Raw genomic sequence first — 13,482 nt, forward strand, 5'->3', positions numbered from 1 at the left:
TTTCTGCCTGTTTTTATACTTCAGATAAAGTTCGTTCTTGAAAGGAGTGACATATGCTGGCAGATTCTCCGCACTAATCGCGCAAAGTGTTAGCGTACACATCGCTGGGGTGTAGAATAGAGGAGTGACATGCCCCACGTTTAGGAAGGTGGCTTACCTAGCAGCTGTGTCGATCACACGCACCATCTGCTTGACGAATCGGTTCACGACCATCTCTTCGTCGTTGTCGTCGCTCAATTCAAAGGCGTCGTCGAAGAAGACGTGGACTGAAATAAAGAGTGCATGATCGTAAGGAAAAAAAAACAAAAAAAACAAGCAGTCATGGACTGAAACTTGACTAAAAGCTGAGCATCTGAGTTTCTTTTTTTCTGTTTTCGTTGAGCGAGTGTCCGCACACTCAAGAACGCATGCACATCTGTCATCAATAAGGAGGAGTAAAAACGCATACCTTCGAATTCGTAATAATCTGGATCGACGATGCGCAGGTACTTTTGAGCATTTCTTCGGGCACTTTGATCTTCGTCCATTCCTGCGCAGAATCAACAGATACCTTATTTTAAAAAAATGAAGGGTACAACACTCGCTTTTACTAGCTTTATCCTTTTCTTTCTCAATTTGCATCGAATTTTCCTCTGTTAAAGCCGCTCTTCCCCGAAAGCAAAGATGTTTGGTATACTGTATTAAAGTTCTTTCTTTTTCTCATCGGGCCTATAGATCCCTAGTTCATTCGAGCAGTACAGAAAACAGCAGACATAAAAGCCAAAAGCAAGTCTACTGTTTGAAACTACCTCGTTCGTGGTTTTGTTAGGGCACGAAGCAAGTGCTATAGCGGTCTTTGCATAAACTGCCACAGTTTCAGTTCTACTGCAACAGTGAAATGATCAATTTGACGCAGATGTTCAAAATCCGCTTCTCTACACGACAGTGCGCTTTCAGCACGTGCGGCTGATATCATAAACGAGCGGGATTAATTCTCGACCTTCTAGCGGTACCAGTTATACCGCCTTTAATCCTCCCACCCACACGCAACACACACACACACCTGATGACAGACTTCAACATCTGTATCATTTCTTCGGCAGTTTCATGCCACATGGTGGCGCAGGCGTAGATTCGAATGATGTGATCCGCAGTCTTGGCGCACGACGCTGCCCTGCCGTTCTGGTTGCTCGAGGATTCGGTAGTGGATCGATATGGTCTCGTAGTACTGCGATATGTCGTTGTCGTCGTGTGCGTCCAGGGCAAGTTCCTGCAAGAGAGACGCAAATTAATGTTTTAGTTATTGCGTGGAATTTTACAACTTGGGGTAATACAAACAATTACCCCAGTACCCTATGCCACCTAGGACGCTTACTTTCAAGAATTCAGTCTTTCCCCGTACCATAAGCTATTGAAATCGACTGTCCCGTGCTGTTATTGAGGTTGCCTGTGACGAAGATTTTTCACAACTCTGCAAAACCTCGTATGAATTGTAGCAATATGCTCAATATTCAGTTCATGTGTGCACTTGACTGTTCTTCTGTATTTGTGTCTGTATTTATGCCTTTGTATTCGTGTCTGTACTTTACTGTCTTTTCGTATTTGTGTCCGTAAATTTGTGCTACAAGGATTTTTGTGTAGCTAGTGTGTTGTACTTTTGATACTACGACATTTTATCACTCGTGAAGTATCATGTGCAATATTTTAATGTATAAATGCCTACCAATGGCGACGAATTTTCACAGATCTGCGAAACCATGTATGAGTTGTAGCAATACGCTCATTGTTGAGTTCATATGTGTACTCGACTGTTCTTTCGTATTTGTGACCAGTGGGCACAAATACGAAGGGATCTTAGGGATCGCCGGAAATGAAGAGGCTGATCGGCTGGCTCCAACTTGCGCTGATCACGGCTGGCCGCCCTGAAATTTTGTGCAAGATTCGTGACGCTTGTCTGCTGATTCGTCGACACCTACTCAAGCAGCATCCAGACCAACGCGTCACAAATGAAACGTTCCCGCCCCGTGTTCGTGGCCGATGCTTGCCTCGTCGTGCTAGAGCGCGACTATATACTCGAGGTAAGGGTTGGCTGTGTTAATGTGCACGAACGTTTACACAGACAAGGACGTGTGACTAGTCCATCGTGTACGTCTTGCGGTTGCTGCGAGACACTTCAGCACCGGATATTGGAGTGTCCCGCTTTTATTGCGCAGCGCACGTCGTTAGTGAGAGACTATAACCTCCTTGTCCTGTGGTGTACGACACTCAACTTATGTTTGTACCCCAGTGGCTGTACGTCTCGACGTGATCAGGCGCATCGCGCTCCTCTTACTTCTTCTAAAAGAATCTCACTTAGGTTCACGTTCGTAGCTTATTTATGGTTTCGGCTGACGGAATCTCACACACTACTTCTTCTATTTCGACATTCTTTGGTGGTGTGACCATGACCGGTCCTACTGTGTGTGACCTGTACTATGTGTGTTGTGCTTAATTCTATGAGATTTGTCATTTTTCTCTTTCTTCCCTCTTCCATCCCCTTCTTCCTATCTTCCATTTATACGTTACTGTCTCCTCCGTTCTGAAGAGTAGGCAGGCGTTGTGCCCCTTCCGGTGGCAGTTGCCAGCCTGCTCCTCGCTTTCCCTTTCCTGTCTAGTGTATATACGTTTTTAAAACAAATAATAATAATAATAATAATAATAATAATAATAATAATAATAATAATAATAATAATAATAATAATAATAATAATAATAATAATAATAATGTATTTGTGTCTGTTTTGGTGCTTTTGTGTTATAAGGATCTCTGTATAGCTAGTACCTGGTGCATTTGATACTATAATATTCTATAACGCGCGAAATATTAAGTGCAATATTTTTGTTTATAAATGTTCTATTGCCCCTACTGTATTGCCCTCAGAACGAGTGTGATTATTCAAATAAATAAATAAATAAATAAATAAATAAATAAATAAATAAATAAATAAATAAATACAAAAAAGTGTTCCTTACATCGCTCTTGATTTCACCTTCGTCATCCCTTCTCCTGTTCAATGCTAGCGACTGGTCGATCAAGGCGCCGCAGTACATTGGGTTCACGAAGAGCCTGAGAAGAGAAGTAGTACATATAGTTAGTTTCTACATATAGTTAGTACATATAGTTAGTAATTGGTTCCGCATGCGTGGAGGTTTGCTAATTACATTGTTGACGCTTTGATTGGATACGATAGGATTTGTGACATGTATTTTCGCTGCTTAACATTGCCTGTTTTTTTCACCACGGGCTCCTATAACAACTGTGATGTGCCTAAGGCTTTAGGACTCCTTAGAAATGGCCATTTACAAATGTGAAATTTGCCGGTTATGCCCATTCGCGGGACACTAACTTCTGCCTAATAATCACATTAACGCACTTCCCACACTGCAAGTCAATTTGCGCCCATAACGGTGTTTTTATGTGTCTGAATCTCTCACCCTTACACCCCTCGAAATGAGTGTTTCTCATTCTGAAACACCGTTATCGAGGGTAGAATTACGCACATTACACCCTTCACAACGTCAGGTTTTAACACGATGGCGTTAAGGGCCCCGTGTCGCAGAAATTCCGGCGTCGGCGTCGATGTCGGCGTCCGTGGCTGAGAAAACCATCCCCAACCACCCCGACCGCATAGCCCTCCGCGTGGCGCAAGGTTTTGGTGAACAAAAATTCAATTTCTCACAGTGAAATACGTCAGAGAAATGGTAAAGTACGACTTAATCACAACCTAAGGACTTGGTGGCGTCGGATTGTAATTTGAATGTACGAGGAAACATAATTCTGTTACGAGGAAACTCAAATACAAACCCCTTTTCCAGCATTTCTACCTTACCAACTACCACGCGCTCGGGTAGCTTAGTTGCGAAAATGCTGTCCAGATGGCGCTCGCATCCGCGGCAGGTCTAGGGAGCCTACATTCAAGCGCGTGTAGGTTCCCTCAGGCAGGTCAAATTGGGACTTCACCTGCCTAATGCGTTTTGGACACACCGCGCGTCGGGGCAATAGCAAACAATTAATAAAACAATAAAGAAGGTGCTAGGGCCTTCACATTTTAATATAGCACGACTTATATTGCCCCTAGAAAAACGTCTTCCCAGCAATGCATTTCTGTGTAAAGGTGAAGCCGATTTTAAGGGGATCGGTGTAAGTTTGATCTTTGTAAGCTGGCTTTCCCGCGTTTAGCGTTGCAGTGGGAAAGCCAGCTTACAACGGGGTCCGATAACGGGGCTCGAACAGGGCCGGATAACGCTATCGCGTTCCACTCTTAAAGGCGAAGCTTAAGCGTCCTCCAATTTTTTACAGTTGTAAATACAAAATTATGTCCTTCAAGTTGAATAACTTACAGTTTAACAAAAATACCGTTAATACACACAAGGTAAATGGCTAGCCCATTTCCCTTTCCTGTGAGCAAACGATCTGTCCTCGGACTGAATATAATACTAGTCAAAGGAAATGAAAGCAAGGGTACTTTGCGGTCATGTTTTCATTTTGGCGCGAACTCAAAACATCCGCCAATTTTTGATACGGCAACCAGGTTCCTGACGCATTTGCTATGCCGATGCCAGACAACAGCCCCCGACGTGTGGCCGCCGCGGCGGATCACGCCGTTTTCGGCGCACGCGGTAGGCCGCACCTTTTTTTTTTTCTTGTTTTTTAATCCAGCGGCCGTGCGGCAACAATGTTTTAAGCACACACTAGACGAACGGCCCATATCAAGGAACAGGTAGTTCTGAAAAGTGGCACAAGTTGCAGACTATATCGTGAGACGTAGTAAGAGTTATCCAATCGGTATTTATAGTCATACATTGGAGGGTATTGTTCGGAATGGTAAGCGCCTGTGTGCGTTGCATAAATATTCGGCCATCTATGGACATTTGCGGAAGTCTATTGTGCCCGCTTGGGTGTTCTATTGGGAAACATATAACTGTTAATTCAACATCGCCCCAGGACAGAGAGTGGCAGAAATAATTCTGTAACGCCATCGTCAATGTTACTGCATTGCCAAAATAAAATACCCTTACACCCTTATAAGACTTATCTTGCGAAATATGTCCTTTCTACACGTCATAACATCTTTGTTTCGACGGAGTATCGTCCTACATTTTATAAAACTGCCAAAAATAAGGGTGTGTCACGGCCGTTTTATACAGCATCCTTCCATTAAGTGGGTAAAATGCCCGACAGTGCATGCAGTATTATCACATTATCGCTTATTGATTCAGCTTCCCGCGACTGCAAAAGGTTTAGCCATTAGCAAATAAATATGTCATAGAGGACTCATATTTGGCACTGTTGCATAAGTATTTCAGTGGGGCTGGACCACTTGGAAACTATAAATAATTGGAATCAGCCCTGGGAAACGACGGCAACACGATAGAAAGGACCCAGGACGAACGATGTTGAAGGGTTGACACAAAATACAGCCCGTTAAAAAAGAAGTTAAATGAACTGCAGCCGAACTGATAGTTTGGCGAGTTGGTAAGTATTCATGGTGAAATTTATAGCGCGCACGATAGACAAGGACACAGTGAAGGTGGGCACACGAGTGTCCTTGTCTGTTGTGCGTGCTAAAAATTTCACCATGAAGAAGTTAAATACTCTAGATTAGAAAGCTGGGCTTGTTGGTATGGATGCATACTTGAAAATAATGTAGAAAACGAGGTACGTGCTCGTCCTTTGTCCGTCTTTTGGTGTCGCCGTTGTTTTCCTCATTAATTTCAGGTATGCACGAATTCCTAAAATGTTGTGAGAAGGTCGTGTGGCACTCGCGCAGAGCGTTTGAGGTAGGCGACTCACTTTTCAGTGCTGGCGAGCCTCTCGCATTTTGGCATCCAGATGTGCACCGCTATCCAGGTCTGCGACAACAGCCAGGCGAGCCATATCCAAGCGTGCTGAGTGGTTATGAACTCTTGGAAGAACTCTCCGGCGGGACACCTCCAGAAGAGGTACTTGGGGATGTAGCTCTCGAAGAAGCACACGTCTTCCGTGCGCATGCCGCAAGCCGCGATGAGCAGCGATATGGACACTGGAATGGTCAAGCTCACGGGGAAGGCAAAGCTGAAGCCCTGGATGCAGATCTTGCAGGCGAACTTGGCCGACACGTAGCAGAGCAGGCTGGACAAGACCTGGATGCCCGCGACAAAGATGGGCGTCCACTCGCTCGCCACTATGGTCACGTCGTCGTCCAGCGGGCTCGCAGTCGGTAGGTCGGGAAGGTCGCCCAGCGTGTGACTCCGCACCTGGACCACGTTGATCTTGTGGGTGCGAAAACCGGAGGCGAAGTTGCGGAATACGGTGAGCACGTTGTCCATGGTCAGGTTCATGAAGCCCATCATGCAGCCCAGTATGACCAGAATCTTCCAGCAGGAGACGAAGATGTAGGTGAAGTAGCGGCTCTTCCGCAAGTCGTCCTTCATCTCGGCCAGCCGGGAGACGAACCGGATGGGAGAACGCCGATCCACGTAGTTCTCCCACCAGCGGAACGACGTGAGAAACACGGCGATGGGCACGGCCCAGGTGCGCGGTCCGGTCACCACCCAGGGCCAGATTACGAAGCCGGTGGCCTGCGCCAGCAAGCTGAGCGCGTCCAGGATGAGCTTGGCGATGCGCTTGCTCTCGCCCTTGTAGTGCGAGAGCATGCTGAAGAAGGCCGGCACGAAGCAGACGCAGTTGGTGAGCATGGCACCCTTGACCACGTCCAGGTCGGGCAGGACGACGAATACGAGCATACAGAGCCCGACCGTGTGCAACGTCTCCATGAGGAACACCTGCGGTAGTTCAAGTAATAAATTGGTGGGAACGAGTTCACGAATTTCCATTGGCCGATCGTGAGTTAGGCTAAGTTATGCCTCGTTCGTTGTATGACAACCATTCACTGAGGGACTTAACTAAGAATCATGTGATAAAAAGACAGCACGAACCCTAGCACCTGAACTGCAACAAATGGACAAGAAGGAACCATTTCGGGGCTGTAAGCTGGACATAAAGAAGGAAACGGCTTGTGCGTTTTTTTACATAAGAGTGTAGCCCGCTGAGATCTCAGAAAAGTTGTGCGCGGAGCATTTGGCGGCGTTGCAATCGCTGACATTGACCTCTTCAGGCGCTTCGTAGTGTCTTGAGGCTGTACAAGCATACGCACTTTGAGATCAACGAAGGACTGGCGACCTAACGGGCGCCTTGTAAGCCTGATACATCTTTGAGAAAAAAGGTGCCTAACATATATAGCGATTAACGTAAATAATTAGCGAATGAACTCCAGAGCGAACCACGAGGCTCTTTTACTGCGAAGTGCGTTTACGCTACAGCTTCATGTTAACTCTTTTGTCTCTTTCACCCGGCACGAAGCTGTCAAAAGGAAGTACATCTTGTTGACACTCGATCCTATATTCACTTAAGTGTGTTTATCTCTTAAGTGTCAATCAAGCTTTGAATGTGCAAGATGTCGTTACAGATGTGGGAGCGGAGGAACGAAATATATTTTTGTAAGTGCCAGATTGGTCAATCGGGAAAGCAAATAAAAGGAAGGTAAGGAGCTTGACCGGACTAACCTCCGGTGCGCTAGGCTACACGGAGGTGAATGAAGAAGATGTGATGGATAGGTAGAGGAAAAGAGGGAGAGTTACCGCTTCGTGCACACATGAGATGCACATCGGAAATACACAGGCGGTCAGGCAAGCTAGCGCACTTTAAGAACTGCAGTGCACTGCAACGACTGTAGTCAGCGCTGGTGACGGAGGTCGCCAAGGTCACAGCTGTTTTACCCGTGAAAACGTTCTTGAGTTCAACCGGTTTAAAGCGGTCTCAGAGAGAGAGAGATGTGGCAGACGTCATATTGAGGATGACAGGTACCCGTTGTTCTCATGGCATTTACAACAGTCACGCGTTGGTGTACAGTTATTTTACTGGGAAAAGTTCCGTTAACCTCACTGCCTTTCCTTCCCTGCCCCCTGTCTGTTTCTTGTATAGCGGCTGGAAGGGCTAGTTTGTCCTTGCCACTGTAACGAAGGGTCTGTGATGCTAGGATAATTTCGGAAAGCTTGCTTCGTGTGAGCGAGCAAATTAGGTTGCCTTGAAGCGTCCATCGTCGACAAAGTGATCAAAACAGTGTGAGTGGCTTCGCGGAAAACCGAGCAGCCACGACAATGGTTTCAAAAAAATGTGACAGGATTGCGTACACTCAACTTGGCGTTCGTTTTCTAAGACAGACATGCGTACTACTTACTGTGAAAAATGTGCTTTTGTCTGGCCGTCGGTAGGATTTGAAGACACATATCCTGCTGCTTCGGAAGAGTGTGAATAGCTCCGGGATTATGAGTATAAAGAAGAGCACCCATAGCCAGGCAATCTTTTCGATGTCTGATATTGTTGCTTCATGGTCCTTGTCGCGTTCAACGGCTGTAACAAAAACGGAATGGGTGAGCTATATTTGCACGTATTAGGTAATCTTCAGCAGCATTATCTCCTTTAGATAACTTGCAATTGCAGATTCTCTGAATATCTGAGGTATTTTTGAACAAACGTGTTTTTAATGCTTCTCTATTTTAATCCAAGCCAGTGCATTAAACGTCCAGTACCATATGCAATTAATTGAGTTAAGCACTGTTCTCATCTCGGTGTATTTTGAGTGTTTCTTTTTTTTTTACTTTTCTTCCTTGATATTAGTTGCTAACCTTGAAAAAAGTATGTCTGAAAAACGTTTGCACGTAGCATTATGCTGTGAATTCTTTTTTTTTTTCTTTTTTTTGAAAGAATAAGCACGATTTCACATCAACTTTTCTTCGCACTCCTCTTCTCCATATATTGAGCTTATTTATTATTAGCGCGATATTTGCTTTGGTAAGCCAGAGTTTTCGATTTCGGTGCCACACCGAAGTTATGAAAGTAAAATAACAATGGCAAGTTTTAGCCTGCCCATACACGTGTTGCTGTTTTGAGAATACGGGAACGCCGACTGGTGCGGCAGCAACAGCGCTGGTTACTAGATCGTATGACAATGTGCCCAGCTGCAGCACTCTGGAAATGTTTTTTTTGTGTTGCATGACTCTTTTCGACGAAGGAAAGAGAAACTATACATATTAGTTTTTATATTGCTGCCGACGCATTTGCCACAGTAGCTATGTACCACATATACAGTATAGTCTGCCATTGCAATGATTATAGTTCCGTGAGCTTTGTTTGAGCTCAGAGTCACGAGATCGCACCGCAAGCACCAATTCTTAGGGTTACCTTTTCAGTATTCCAACAATCCGGAAATGGTAATACGTATACGACAGGGGCAGATCCAAGGTAGCATCAAGGGACTCATCAAAGGGGCTCATCAAGTTAGCACCGAGAGGCTTAGTTCGATGACCCGCAAGCGGACCCGCCAGTGGTTAACAGATCAGGTTAATGCTGCCAGTTATCTCTCGAGCGTGGCTCAAACATGATATATCCGACCCTCTCGTGATCTTGCTCGCATCTTAGCCCTTATTCTATATATGTAGAGAAAATTTATGCGCTGATCACAGATGAACAGTGGATGTCACGGCTAATGGCTTGAGATGTGTTTTCGTGTTCACCACCATCGGGTTTGCTTACCGAGGCCGTTTCTGCAGACGGGCACGGTCCTCTTAGCGATGTGGGAAACGATGAAGAGCAGCGTGCCCTTGGAGACCGCGGACGAGGAGAGCACCAGGCAGAAGGTGATGAAGTAGGTGACCACCTTGAGCACCTTGAGCGTGATTTCCACCCATTTGGAGTTGACGGTCTCGTCCTCCTCGTCGTTCGGGGTTACCACGAACACGTCCCATCCTTTGTTGTCCTGGCTGTTCCGACGGCTGCGCACGAGGAAGACGAAGGCGGCGTAAGAAGAGGACCATGCCATGATTTGAAACAACAACGACGACAACCTCGTAGTCACTCCTGGCACTGAGCAAAGTTGAGCCACACTTTGTTTTATTCCGTTGAATAATTGAAAATAACAGGGAGAATAATGGGCGAATAACAAAAGCGCGGACACTAAACAGGATTACATTGCTTTTCCCTGCCTTTTATAGGGTGGAGCAGAACAAAGCGACGGAGAAATGCAGAGAGAGAGAGAGCAAGGAGAGGAAAGGCAGCAAATGAATCAGGGAGTGTACAACGCTTTCACAATCGTTTGTACAGGTATGTATGCCCGTATCAGGGAAAAAAAGTACATTTATGGCTTTTCTCGGCATCAGACATCTGAGGATATTGTTCTCGTACCTGATTCTGTCAATTTTTTGGCTGTACAACCTCTAAAAATGAAGTAACTCTCGGCCCCCTAAGCGGCGCAACTATTCATCAGCAATGTCTCGAAACCTAAGTTGCAGGGCATTGCACTCGGGAATAGGACCACCAAAGGGTCTTCACGTAAAAGGTGTGTAGGGGGAGGGGGGGGGGGGCATGCAAAAATTTTTGTTGCAGAGGCAAACTTGCATTTGCTTATACACTTGGCAACGAACGCATTGGTGGCGAGAAGGCGCAGTAATTTTTCAGCTCAAATGCGCGTGCACACGTTTTTGTCGTATTATTTGTTTCCTGCATTTACTCTCGTGTGCATTTGGGAACGCGTGCCTACAATTTTTTTTGGTTTCAGCTATCCTGGTCTGCGTATGTTCGCATTAGGCAATAATAAACCCTTTCTTGGGAAGTTCAGCGCTCGTGCTTGTCAGTTGATGCTGTCATTACCTTTGTCGCACTTAGTAGGATATATGCTGAATACCTCTTATTCAGTGCAGTTCTCGTTTTGCCAGCTAAAGGAACCTCTTTTTGTATTAGTGTGAATCTGTGTCTATTTGAACAAGTTAGGTCAGAACACCGTAATCTCAACTCGTTTCATTCCGTTAAAGCAGGTACTTTGGCTTCGCGCGTTTGTCGGATAGTGCAGTGACGTACGCGCAAACCCCATTTTTTCTCGTGGAGGTGGTTGAGATGTTTTAGGCAAGCCCAGCCTTAAAAGGCACTCTTTGCGTTTGCACGTACAAACATTCACATATATACTAACGCGAAGTGCACTTCGAACCATCGTCTTGGCTCCGTGTCTATGACGCTCTGGCACTCCTCATCGCCCACGTTAGACTCGAGCGATTTGAGATCATTGTGCGATGGCTGAAGAGTGTTCGTACATATTGCACTCGCTTTAGAAACAAACGGAGGTCTCTAACCCCTTCTCCGCTCTCGTGAATTTGTCAGCAGTAAGTCACAGCGCTTCCTGTTTTCTTATCAGACGTGATGTTAACACGATCGTGTGCAAACAGTTCTCGCTTTGGCCATGCCCCTAGGACTTTCCTGCAGTTTTCATGCTTTACTAAAGATAAACGCTTCTGTCGTTGCCGCGTTGCCAGATCACGGCTTCCAGCGCTATCGAGATACAAACATTTGCTCCCTGCCGCTTCCTCTGCTGGGCGGGCAGTGTCGGGCACCGCTCCTATAACGGGAATGTCACTGTTCGGCTGTTTCGTATACAAGAGCGCACTGACAGAGACAATGACCGAGGCAAGGCGAAGTATACCAGGGGAGGGAAATTGAGGGGGAAGGGGAGAGAGACGAGTGCTCGGTGACGGAGCCATCGCTCTCATTTATAGCGCCATTTTCTCGCTCGTTCCGCATATGCCTCTAAGACGACGACGACGACGACTATGGTTTATCTTGAAGAGACACAAAACAACAATGAGCGCACCAGTTTCACTCTCAGGACTCGCTACGGCTCTGCCGCCGCAACGCGGCGCGCTCTTTGAAAACGCTCGCGCGGCTCGCACGGAGCGCGGTGGCGACGACAGCGAGTTCTTTTGTGACAGGTCCTCCAGCGTGTCGCGCCGCTTGGGCGAAGTGGGACACTGCGGACAAGCGGTCCCGAGGCTTTGTCGAGGAGAGGAACACGTGAGCGCAAGAAAAAGAAAGAAAGATCAACGAAATGAAGCAGCGTAGCCGGGTCTTCGGCGCGGGCGCTTCGTGTTTCGGCTGGCGCACACGAGAAGTGGAACGGCACCGTCGACCGTCCGCAGTGCGAAGACGGTGTGCAGGTCCTCTCGCGGCCGGCTACAGTGGCGGCGGTCGTGTCGTTGTATGGGGCTTCTATTTAGCGCCAGTGATTACGGAGCGTGGCGGGCAGGCCGCAAAGAGACGCTTGGCAGCTGCCTGCCTCACGCGCCGCCCGTCGAGTAGAAGAGTTTCGTGAGTACAGACCTCCACGTGCACGCGTACGTGTGTGTGTGTGTTTCTCTGGGTCACGACACGATCACCAACGGCGGCTGCAGAAGCGCTGACCAGACAGGGCCGCGCACGACGCGCTTGTCATCTCGGTAGGCAGCCAGTATCAGAAAGAGATACGCGCAAATATGACTCGGTAGCTGAGAAGGACGGCGGTTTGGACGAGTTGGGGCGCCGCCTTGTTATAGCGTATATAGACAGTCTGAAATTTAGCGCTGTGGGTGTCCCCGCATCTGGCGCCCTTGTCGTGCGGCATTCCTCGAGGAGCCAGTGGCAGCGGCGAGAGCTAGCGGGACATTTGAGAGGCACGCGCTTTAATTTAGCGTAATTAAGTTTGACGGTGGTGCACGTGCAGGGCGTGCGTACGAACTCGTGCTTCTGTTTCTCCATAGTTTTTATTTAATGAGAGCTCCTTCGAAACAGGAGTTATAGGGAAGGTGAACGGATGAGGACAAGACTGCTTATTCTTTCGCGTGTTATGATATCGCCTGCCATGAGAAAGTGTGGGCGGCCCAAAGAAGCAACAGCGAGGACGTCTCAACTACTCTGAAGATTTCATTATTTTCTTGTCGAACGACAAACACACGGTGACAAACACAAAGAACAAAGCCCAAGAGAGAGTGTGCTTGGAGCTACCAGGATACGAACGGATCAGCCTGCAGAATTCAGAATGATTCATTGGGGACTTTGCTTCCACAGACCCCGTTTGCAGCTTTTTCACGAATAAGGCTTGCGCGCAGTTGTTTAACTATAATATGTTGTATGGTAGGCCATGCGGTCATAAAAATTTAAAAAAAAGAAAGAAAGAAACAAGGAAGTGCACGCGACAAATGATCTCACGGAATAAAATTTTAACCTGCGGAAATAACCTAACAGTTTGTGCGTTTTTTTTTTTTCATGTCGATTAATGACGCAGGATGTAATGATCCTTAATTTCGGTTGTCTGCACTTCCGTTCTCGTTTCACTCTATTTAGTCTATCAATACTGTCAGTCCAAGGGTCGTTACAGGAGCGGAAGATGATAGCACACATGCATACAATGTAAAGAACCCTTGGAGATTGGACGAAAACCTCCCCGTCTCCTCATTCCAATTACCAGACGCCACTGGCGTGACCGGGATGCGCTAAGTATTTATTTCCTTCTTTCTTTCTTTCGTTTCTTCTTTTCTATTTAATTTTCTTTTACACAACCACTGCCCTCTCTTTCTTTCCCTAGTCTCTCAAAAGTTCAAATGGCACTACAATAAATTATGCTC

General features: G+C 46.6%; 1 protein-coding gene across 1 annotated transcript in view; it reads right to left on the bottom strand.

Annotated features, from left to right (window-relative positions):
* LOC119442526 (chitin synthase chs-2-like) overlaps positions 1-13,482 on the bottom strand; it is an 87,788-nt gene that overhangs the window by 12,148 nt on the left and 62,158 nt on the right. The window contains 8 exon segments of the mRNA XM_037707435.2: positions 158-266; positions 449-527; positions 1,042-1,137; positions 1,139-1,249; positions 2,992-3,085; positions 5,813-6,783; positions 8,238-8,410; positions 9,593-9,831. Coding sequence (XP_037563363.1) covers positions 158-266; positions 449-527; positions 1,042-1,137; positions 1,139-1,249; positions 2,992-3,085; positions 5,813-6,783; positions 8,238-8,410; positions 9,593-9,831 — 1,872 coding nt within the window.

Source organism: Dermacentor silvarum, chromosome 2, assembly GCF_013339745.2.
Source record: "Dermacentor silvarum isolate Dsil-2018 chromosome 2, BIME_Dsil_1.4, whole genome shotgun sequence".
Classification (NCBI taxonomy): Eukaryota; Metazoa; Arthropoda; class Arachnida; order Ixodida; family Ixodidae; genus Dermacentor; species Dermacentor silvarum.